Raw genomic sequence first — 11,764 nt, forward strand, 5'->3', positions numbered from 1 at the left:
AATACATACCTTTTGTAACAGTGGTACACCATGTAGATCAAAATATTTCTCCATCTAAAGTATCCAATTTACCGGATCCTTGCCATCAAACTTCCTCATCTTGCTTTTTCTTGATTTTAGGAGCTCGTTCTTGAAACAACTGTAACTCTGTACTTTCAGATCTTTAATTTCTGAAATTGCAACCTGTAGTCTAAGTCACCAGGTTCGAGTTCGAGTTCGAGTTCGAGGACCTTGAAATTCGAATAAAGTTCGGCAACTCAAATTTTGTCGATAAAATTCGACATAAAATTCGACATATAGAAATTCGAAAAAAAAAATGTATATTAAAGATAGAGGGCAGATTTATACACTTATAAGTTATAAAGACTATCTTATTGTTAGAAATTATATTAATAATGGAGTCAAAGCATAATTCGATGAAAAGCTTGAAATGTATAGGAAAAATAAGCAAGTTATGTAGCACATGAAAATTGCTAATGAGTCAACCATATTGACAAAGAAATAATGAAAATTTCTAAAAGATACCATTTGATCACCAACCAAAATATGATGTATCATGTAAGTTTGTAACCATCAAAGCGAATAGAACAGTAAACAGTCATCAAATAAGAGTGAACAACTTCCACATTAGATAAAAAGAGAGTTTAAACTTTAAACTTTAAAGTAGCAGCTAGCTTGGCAGTTTTAGGCTCTAGCAAATTGTTCATGCAAAAACTAAACTAGAACTCTAAAACAGGAACACAAGTTTTATTCTTGACGTTCCCGTTGCCCACTTGTTATATCAAAAAGTTCTATGTCATCAATAACAGTATGAGATATGAATCCGCTAGATGCTTCAGCACCAGATTCATCAGCGAATTCCCTGTCACTATCAATGTACAAATCAGCATCATCCATTGTTGCATTTGGAACAGGATCGATCCACGGAGTAGAAGAATTGGATGACTCTTTAGCCACATTCTTCAATGCCAACTGCAAATTACTACGAACATAAACAAGATCTTCTAATTTTTGAGATGACAGTCTATTTCTTTTTTTGGAATGAATGTGGTCAAAGGAACTCCAATTCCTTTCACATGCTGATGCACTTGTTCCTTGGCTTAAGATACGCATTGCAAAATTTTGCAATTCTGGTGCCCCTGAACCATACCATTCCCACCATAGTGTTGGATCACTTCTGCTCCTATCATACTTTGCTGATACTGTTCCAAATAATCCTTCTTCTAACCTGTATGCATTCAAGTTGAGAGTCTCAATCAGTTCATATACAACAAGATTCATATAATTGCAAGACATTAACAACAAGATTCATATAATTGCATGCAAAGGAATATAATTGCAAGACATTTACCTGTATGCTCTCAACTGACTTCTGATCAAACCTGCAATCTCTGGATCTGGATTTAGCTTCTCAATAGATTGGATAAGTCCATTCATGATTTCTTCGTCCCTATGTCTTGGTAACCCAAACAATCTAGGGTCCAAATAGCATGCTGCTGCGTGTAATGGACTATGCATCATCTTCCATCTATGATCAATTAAATCCCATATCTCCTTGTAATCAGCTTCCACATTATCAAAAGCAGTTGCAATGGCCTCTTTGCAACGATCAAGGCTTTCATAAACAAAACCCATACAAGGTTTGTCACCATCAACCATGCGGAGCACATTAACAATTGGGCCACAAATTTTTAAAACCTTGTTTGCATTTTCCCAAAAGCCATTATTGAGCACTATTTGTTCAACATTTTGTTGGAAATAATACTGAGAGGGGGGGTGAATCAGTATTATCTAGCAATTTAACAAATCTTCCTTATTTGATCTTTTGAATTATTCTTGCATATCAGTACCATAAAATAATGAGCATGAACAAAGAAAATAGACAGTCACACCAAAGAACACAAGATGTAAGGTGGAAACCCAATGTGGGAGAAAACCACCTGCTGCAATATGTCTCTATCTTCTTTCAATTTAGAAACTTCTTTTACAATGATTTTGTACTGGTGCAGTCCTTTACCAGTACGCAGGCTGCAACCTGCAGAGAGCTACAACTCTCTCTCTTTCTCGTTTTCAAGTCTACTCCTGGAAGGGAGCTACAAACCCCTACTTCTTTTCATAAAGCATCAGATGATCAACAAGTACATAACAGATATAGACCACTACAGATATCAGATCAGCAATAACAGAACTAACCCAGAACACCTTATCCACAGAGAAATTCAATCAACAGAACATCTTAAAACAGAGACGCCGTTTTTCCTTCTGTGGCCTGCGACCAGACACAGTAAACCTTCCGCTACTCTGCGTCCACACGCTGATATCCTTCTGCTGCGCTACGTGCCCACGCACTATTCCTTTAACTGTTCTGCGTTTTGTTGCTTCAGGGACGCACCCAAAGATACTATCGCGCCGCGTCTTTTGCTACAGAGACGCACCTGAACACACTATCGCACCACGTCTTTTGCTTCAGAGACGCACCTGAACCTTGATTGCTCTGCGTCCCCACGCAGATCTACAGTCACTGCGCTGCGTCCCAGACGCACCTGAACTTCGTCTTCCCTGCGTCCCCACACAGATCTCCAGACTCTGCACTGCGTCCCGGTGCGCTTTTCTTCCACTGAACCTGCGTCCCTTCAGATATAAATGATATGAAGACTTCAAGACTAACCCAAATAGTCTGATCTACAGATCTGATCATGCGCCATAGAGATCACAGTCGATTAGAAGATTTGCCCTCTTAGATCTGGACTAGATCTCACCAAATAAGATATTCAACCAAAGACAATGCTCAATCCAAATGAACTCCTTTGCTATGTATAGGCAAGCTCCTCCCCAAAACATGGAACAATACCACGAGCCGACACCATAGAAATACAAAACCGTCGGCTAGATACCACACAAGAAACCCCCACACGCTTTTTCTCTGCCTTGAAATGTGTGCACTGGGTGGACGCACGCCCTGAACGGCTGGCCAGCGTCGCTGGACGCGGACCCTGCATGGTGTACCTGCGAGTACGCACCTCCTGAACTGGTTTCCTGCGTCCTTCTTAATTTTCAACAAACTGAGAGCCTTGCCACTGGAGTTGCCATCAAGTACAACATCTGTAACATAGAGTCATACCAGAAAACATAATGCCAACAATCTCCCCCTTTGGACTTGATGGCAACCTTACAAACTTCAGCTTCATTCTCCCCCTTTGACATCAAGGGCAAAGGGTATGCTCCCCCTAAGCTCATGCTCCTCCAGATCTGCAACAAATAACCAGAGATCCACCATGAAAGAGATAGAGACATATTGCAGCTATTTCCAAGATCTCCTTCTCCATAATGCCAACAATGCATTATGTGCTCCCCCTGAGCTTGTACCACCAATAAGAAGATGTTCAACAATAAGATGATGCATCAACAACCCCCAGCTTTTGCCTGAGGTATTCAAACGTGTCCCTGGGCAATGGTTTGGTGAGAATATCAGCAACTTGTTCCTTGGAAGGAACATACTCCAACTTGACTTTCTGTTCAAGCACTTGTTCCCGGAGAAAATGGTACTTGATTGGTATGTGCTTGGCTTTTGAATGCATAACAGGGTTCTTTGAGATGCTGATTGCACTTGTATTATCACATAAGATGGGGATTGGTGGTGTACAAGTGATTTGAAAATCCTGCAAAGTCTGCATCATCCAAAGAAGTTGGGTGCAACAAGATGCAGCAGCAACATATTCTGCTTCAGCTGTAGACAAGGCGATCGAACTCTGTTTCTTGCTGAACCAAGATACCAGTCTGGAACCCATAAAGAACGCACCACCACTTGTGCTTTTCCTGTCATCCACGCTTCCGACCCAATCTGCATCTGTATAAGCATGAAGAGTAAGATCTGTATCTCTAGGATACCATAAGCCATAATTTTGAGTCCCTTGAAGATATTTGAAGATTCTCTTTACTGCCTGAAGATGAGTCTCCTTCGGATTTGCCTGAAATCTTCCAACTATTCCAACTGCATGCATGATGTCCGGTCGGGTACCTGTCAAATATAGTAAACTTCCAATCATAGATCTGTAGGTTGGTTGATGTACTGCTGCAGATTCATCATTTGCACTGAGACTACATCCTGTGACCATGGGTGTACATACTGGTTTTGCATCTTCCATGCCATATTTCTTCAAAATCTGTTTGAGATACTTGGTTTGAGATAAAAAGATTCCTCCTTCCTTTTGTTGGATTTGCAAACCAAGGAAATATGTCAGTTCTCCTAGCAAGGACATTTCAAATTCTTTCTGCATGACCGAGGCAAAACTTTGACTCATAGCTTCTTCATTGCTGCCAAAAATAATGTCATCTACATACACAACAAGTATTAGCAATTTGTCATTTTCAACTTTTATATACAGATTGCTATCTGCTGAACCTTTTGAAAAACCTTGTTGATGAAGATATTTGTCCAACCGGTAGTACCAAGCCCTTGGAGCTTGTTTGAGACCATAGAGAGCCTTTTTCAATCGGCATACAAGATTTGGATCATTTCCAAGAATGAACCCATCTGGCTGTTCAACGTACACTTCTTCTTCCAAGTCTCCATTCAGAAAGGTTGATTTCACGTCCATTTGAAATACTTTGAAGTTTTGAAAACTTGAGAGAGCAAGGAACATTCGGATGGCCTCAAGTCTTGCAACAGGAGCAAAAGTTTCTTCAAAGTCTATTCCTTCTTGCTGCGCATACCCTTTACAAACAAGTCTGGCTTTGTTTCTAATTACTTCTCCATTTTCATTCAATTTATTTTTGAAGACCCATTTTGTTCCGATAACATTCTTATCCTTTGGTCTAGGAACCAGCTCCCAAGTGTTGTTCTTTTCGATTTGCTCAAGTTCTTCATCCATTGCTTTTACCCAACATTCATCTTTGCATGCTTCTTTCACATTTTGTGGTTCAGTAGAGGATAGTAATGCCAAATAGCTTGAGGCTTCTGCAACTGTTCTTCTTGTTTGTACACCTGCTTCTTTCTGCCCCACAATCTGAGATTCTGGATGATTCTTCTGAACATATCTGGATGGAGTTTTCTCTTCTCTTCTTGTCTGCTCCTCTGGTTCTTCTTGAGGTTCTTCTTCTTCATCATTCTGTCTTTGAGGGTAGCCTTCATCTTCTTCGATATCTTCCCGATGTACTTGCCTAGGAATGTATCCCTTCTCATCAACCACCACATCAATGCTGTCAACAATTCTGCCAAGTCTTTTATTGTAGCACTTGTATGCTTTGCTATGTGGAGAGTAACCAAGAAGAATGCCTTCATCTGCTCTAGGTTCAAGTTTGCCAAGCTGCTCATCAGTATTCTTGATATAGCATTTGCTCCCAAAGATTTTGAAGTGCTTTACCGAAGGAGTTTTACCACTCCAGAGCTCATGAGGAGTTTGAGTGTTGTTCACCCGGACATTTGTCTTGTTGAGAATAATAACCGCAGCATGTGCAGCTTCACCCCAGAAAGTTGCGGGAGTTCCTGATTCATCAAGCATAGCACGAGCCATTTGTTGGATTGTTCTGTTCATTCTTTCAACAACTCCATTTTGCTGAGGAGTTCTAGCTGTAGAGAATTCTCTCCTTATGCCATGTTCATCACAGAAATCGAAAAATTCATTTGAAGTAAATTCCCCACCTCTGTCGGATCTGAGGCACTTAATTTTGTGACCTGATTCATTTTCAACCAAGGCTTTGAAGGATTTGAATTTTTCGAAAGCTTCATCTTTGTGCTTCATAAGTCCTAACTAGACAAACCTGGAGAAATCGTCAATAAATAATATCAAGTATTCCTCTCCTCTAGGTGTTCTTTTCCTGAATGGACCACATGTATCTGTATGTACTAGCTCAAGAGGCATGCTAGCTGATCCTTCCTTCTCTGGAAAGTTAGTCCTGGTTTGTTTTCCAAACTGACATGATCTGCATATGGTGTTGTCAGGAATTTTGATATCTGGAAGATCGCGAACTGCCTGATATTTGCATGCTTTCCTTATTTGTGAGAAGCTTAGATGTCCCAACCTTCGATGCCATAACCAGTGCTCTTCATCCTTGCTCAGATAGCATTGTTGTTGTCCTTCTTCAAATATGTACAGATTATTTGGAGTTCTTTTGCCTTTGAGTACTGTTTTACCTATATCAAGATCACGAACAAGACATCCATTCGATCTGAAAATAACCTCGGTTCTTTGATCACACATCTGGCTGACACTTAGAAGATTATGCTTCAATCCATCAACATACAAAACATTTCCAGCCTTGACCTTTTCTTTTAAAGGAGCAATCCCTTTTCCTTTTATAGTTGCAGGAGTATCATTTCCAAAAGAAACTTTCTTTCCCTTTTCTAAAGTAGAATAAAATTCAAGTTTTTCTTTATCACCTGTCATATGTTTCGAACATCCACTGTCAATGTACCATAGATTTTCCTATCCTTCTGCATAAAATGCTATCCCACATCTTTCTGTTTGAGGTTCCTTTATTCTCCATGTTTTGGTGCTTGTGGCTTGTTCCTTTTTCCGCTCTTGTTCCTTTTTCTCCTGAAACCTGCTCTTGCATTCAGAGTCTTCATGACCAAAATTATTGCAAATAGAACATTCAACTTCATTTTCAAGATCCGAAAAGTTGTTATAGGTCCTTTTTGTAATCCTTGTCATACTTCTTTGTTTTTGAGCCTCCCTAGTCATGATTGTTTTATATGCAACACATTGAGCTGCTTTGTGACCAAAGTTATGGCAAGAAAAGCATTGTCCATTGAAGAAGCTTCTGCGGTTATTGAATCTACCAGCCAATTGATTGTAATTTCTATTTTCATCTATTCTTGAACCAAACTGAGAAGATTTTACCTGTGGCTGGTTGTAGCTTTTGTTCACCCTTAAGATGGATTGCCCCTAATAGTTTTTGTTTGTAATTCGTCCCTGCTTTACCTGATTATCTTCATTGTTCTTCTGCTCATTTCTTCTTGCTGCATCAAGATAACTTTTTGAGGTGGATGCTTGAGAGGTTTCTCCATTATAGCCCAAACCTGTCTTGTTTAGAGGAGACCGCTGCACATTGATAATCTCATCCAAAGTTTCAGATCCTTTGACAAACTTAAGATTAATAGCTTTTGTTTTCTCAATTTCTTTTCTGAGACCAACAATTTCACCTTCTAGTTTTTCAAGATGTTTTTCCTTTTCATCAATTTGAAATTGTAGAGTATCAATGATCACATTCTTTTCTTCTATACATCTCTTGAGTCTAGTAATTTCATCATAGAGATTATCCACATCTACAGCATCCTCATAATCATCATCTTCAAATGCCATTAACAGCTTATATTTATTACCTTGTTCATCTTCATCACTGTTTGATAAGCCATCACTATCTTCATGGGTGTAGTAGCTTTTCTTATTTGTACTTTGTTTCTTATTCCATCTAGCAGGTTCCTTTCCTTTATCCTTATAAGGACATTTTGCAGCATAATGACCTACTCTTCCACAAGAAAATCATTTAAAAGGTAGCTTACCTCTGAACCTCCCAGTACCCCTTTGAAGATTTCTAACAAAGTTTGATTCTTCTTCCTCTTCTTCTGGAACATGGCTTGCTTCATAGTAATCTTCTTTGCCTGATGCCTTAAAAGCAGCTTCCCTTCTGTCTGATGGACCTCCCTTTCTCATTTCATAAGCAGTTAGAATTCCATGTAGCTAAGACATAGTGAGAACACGGAGATTTTCCTTTTCTTCTATTGCAGATACTTTAGATTCAAACTTGCAGGATAATGATCTTAGAATCTTTTCAACTACTATAGCCTCTTTTATTTCTTCACCCAAATTTTTCATACAATTAACAATCTCATCTACCCGAAGAAAATAATTAGCCACACTTTCATCATTATACATCTTGAGAGTCTCATATTGAATCCTGAGAGTTTGAAGTTTAGCTCGTTTTACCTGTTCATCTCCTTCATAGCTCGTGACCATTTTGTCCCATATCTCTTTTGCTGATTTGAAGTGCATTACCTTCATGAATTCTGTTTGGGATATACTTCCTAATAGAGTACTGACTGCTTTTGCATTTGTTTCATACTTCTTTTTCTCAGCTGGATTTGTAGGAGTAGCTGAAGGAAAAGCATAGCCTGTTTCTACAATGTCCCAAACTTCTGTACCAAGAGATTGAAGATATGCAGTAACTCTTACCTTCCAATAATTGAAGTTTGTCCCATCAAAAATCGGTGGCCTGATTGATGCTTCTCTCTCATAGTTGCTCATGATGAACGATCTACCTTCAAGCGATCAAGCTTCTCTGAAGGACCTGCTCTGATACCAATTGTTGGAAATAATACTGAGAGGGGGGGTGAATCAGTATTATCTAGCAATTTAACAAATCTTCCTTATTTGATCTTTTGAATTATTCTTGCATATCAGTACCATAAAATAATGAGCATGAACAAAGAAAATAGACAGTCACACCAAAGAACACAAGATGTAAGGTGGAAACCCAATGTGGGAGAAAACCACCTGCTGCAATATGTCTCTATCTTCTTTCAATTTAGAAACTTCTTTTACAATGATTTTGTACTGGTGCAGTCCTTTACCAGTACGCAGGCTGCAACCTGCAGAGAGCTACAACTCTCTCTCTTTCTCGTTTTCAAGTCTACTCCTGGAAGGGAGCTACAACCCCCTACTTCTTTTCATAAAGCATCAGATGATCAACAAGTACATAACAGATATAGACCACTACAGATATCAGATCAGCAATAACAGAACTAACCCAGAACACCTTATCAACAGAGAAATTCAATCAACAGAACATCTTAAAACAGAGACGCCGTTTTTCCTTCTGTGGCCTGCGACCAGACGTAGTAAACCTTCCGCTACTCTGCGTCCACACGCAGATATCCTTCTGCTGCGCTGCGTGCCCACGCACTGTTCCTTTAACTGTTCTGCGTTTTGTTGCTTCAGGGATGCACCCAAAGATACTATCGCGCCGCGTCTTTTGCTACAGAGACGCACCTGAACACACTATCGCGCCGCGTCTTTTGCTTCAGAGACGCACCTGAACCTTGATTGCTCTGCGTCCCCACGCAGATCTACAGTCACTGCGCTGCGTCCCAGACGCACCTGAACTTCGTCTGCCCTGCGTCCCCACACAGATCTCCAGACTCTGCACTACGTCCCGACGCGCTTTTCTTCCACTGAACCTGCATCCCTTCAGATATAAATGATATGAAGACTTCAAGACTAACCCAAACAGTCAGATCTACAGATCTGATCATGCGCCATAGAGATCACAGTCCATTAGAAGATTCGCCCTCTTAGATCTGGACTAGATCTCACCAAATAAGATATTCAACCAAAGACAATGCTCAATCCAAATGAACTCCTTTGCTTTATATAGGCAAGCTCCTCCCCAAAACATGGAACAATACCACGAGCCGACACCATAGAAATACAAAACCGTCGGCTAGATACCACACAAGAAACCCCCACATGCTTTTTCTCTACCTTGAAATGTGTGCACTGGGTGGACGCACCCCCTGAACGGCTGGCCAGCGTCGCTGGACGCGGACCCTGCATGGTGTACCTGTGGGTACGCACCTCCTGAACTGGTTTCCTGCGTCCTTCTTAATTTTCAACAAACTGAGAGCCTTGCCACTGGAGTTGCCATCAAGTACAACATCTGTAACATACAGTCATACCAGAAAACATAATGCCAACACATTTTTCCCCTTAGTTTCTTTTGAGAGAGTAGATCTCTCCCACTCAGTGCTGCAAAAAACAGCTCTTAGGCTCTCTTTTTCCTCAACAACTCTTTTCAGAGTAATATAAAAAGTGGCAAACCTTGTATCACAAGGCCTCAACAACTCTTTTGATGCATTCTTCCTGTATATGCTCAAAGTGAGACGATGGTTGATGATGAAGTTTGAAATTGATTTGGCTCTTCGGATTGTTTCATTGACCCAAGGAAATTTGGCTAAGTCATGCAACATTAAATCCAAGCAATGAGCTGCACAAGGGGTCCAATAAATCTGCCCATATTTTTCCATAATCAGCTTCCCTGCACCAACACAATTTGATGCATTATCTGTAACAACATGGACAACATTTTCCACCCCAACTTCTTGAATCGCTTCATCCAAAATTCCAAAAATGAATTCCGATGTCTTCACTTGATCCATTGCATTCACTGCCTTCAAGAAAACTACCCCTTGAGGACAATAAACAAGCACATTGATCAATGGGCGATGACACAAATCTGACCAACCATCACTCAAAATTGTGCATCCTGTAAGCTTCCAGGACTCTTTAATATTAGCCAACTTTTCTATCACTCTGTCTTTCGCTCTCTTTAGCAAAGTTGTCCTTAAAGCTTCAGATCCAGGAGGAACATAGCCCTTCCCAAAATCAATGGCCTTTTTAATTACATTTTTAAAATATGGACTCCTCGCCACATTAAAGGGAATTGCACATGCATAAAAATACTCAGCAACAGCGTCATCAACTTCCTGTTTCTCAACAGGTTTCCAGAATTGATTTAATGTTTTCGGCCCACCTGTTTTTGCTTGAGGAGCTATAGAACTAGATCCACCAATGTTTGAAACTGAATTAATGGTGTTGGAGGAAGACATGGCAATCTCCCTCTCAATTCGCTGCCTCTTATTCACCCTTTTCTGCCTTTGCATCTGTGAACTGGAATGGTCTTTCTCCACTTTGGCTTTTTGTTCATCAGTGATCTTAGTGCAGGCTTCAACACCACCTCCACTTCCATTGCTAATACCGAGAAGGTGATCCACTGCTCTAGTCAAAGTGCCCTTGAAATTATGTCCACACAGCTGACATGAAAGATTAAAACCATCTTTTTGGATAAAATTCCAAGCTACAGCAGTTGACTTTGGGGGTGCCATTGGAATTTAGAAGTCTGAAATGTCTGACACTTCAATGTCTGAAATGCTTGCAATTTTTTTTGAAATTACATTTTCGTTAGTCATCTTCAACACAGTCAAATCAGGCTTTAGCCTTCAACACAGTGAGAACATAATTAGAGCCTAGAGCCTAGAAAAAGTGGAGCATATGATCCAAAAGAAATTGTCCTTTGGGTACTCTCAGGCTTCAGCCCACTAAAACATTTTGTTAACTGCAGACTCAAGTTTCAAGTTTCAACTGGGCTGATATCATTATAATTTATTACAGTGGCTTGACATAAAATTACAGAGGTTTGATCTAACTTAACAGTGGCATCTTTGTGACATATGTTCGGCATTAGACTAACAGGAGCCTCACTGCTCTTTTGAGCCTAAAAGTTGTGGTTTGGTTCCCAAAATTGTCACTAAAGGAGGGCTGCTATTCCATGAGGTTTGTTTTCCTCTCTATCCTTGACTGTCATCTTCATTTCCAGATCTTAAGCAAGCTTTACAGTGGCTGTAACAAAATAATCAGGTTTAAAGTATTTTATTTCATAACCTAATCTCAAGAACAACAACAATAATAGAGCTTAAAACACTAAAGAGCCATCATAAAAGCTTAATAAGGGTTTGGCTCTTGCATTTTGGTGACTGATGTAGAGCTACAGGCTACAGCCACTGTTTTAGTTACAACCACTGATACAGATAGTGGAAGAGGGCCGAGAACATTTGTGAGCCTCAGACCACAAAGAGACTGATTTAAAAAGGGAGGACAAATTATTGGATTGAGGCTTGAAGTCTCCCCTCTGGAACCATGTCACGCAGACCTGTAGTGGGTTAATGGGTCACAAAAATACCTCCAAATCACTCAGCTCTAATTCTGTC

General features: G+C 40.1%; 1 protein-coding gene across 1 annotated transcript; it reads right to left on the minus strand.

Moving 5' to 3' along the window:
- Positions 1-747: 747 nt before the first annotated feature.
- Positions 748-10,882, minus strand: LOC149202838 (uncharacterized). The gene is made up of 4 exons (XM_089401698.1): positions 10,042-10,882; positions 2,544-2,623; positions 1,352-1,764; positions 748-1,228 (listed from the first exon to the last, which is right to left on the minus strand). Exons 1-4 carry the CDS (start codon positions 10,880-10,882, stop codon positions 748-750), a joined length of 1,815 nt encoding a protein of 604 aa, XP_089257824.1.
- Between the last annotated feature and the right edge of the window lie 882 nt (positions 10,883-11,764).

Source organism: Pinus tabuliformis, chromosome 2_1 (assembly GCF_031772625.1).
Source record: "Pinus tabuliformis cultivar Carrire ecotype Pingquan chromosome 2_1, CPIR1, whole genome shotgun sequence".
NCBI classification, from domain to species: domain Eukaryota; kingdom Viridiplantae; phylum Streptophyta; class Pinopsida; order Pinales; family Pinaceae; genus Pinus; species Pinus tabuliformis.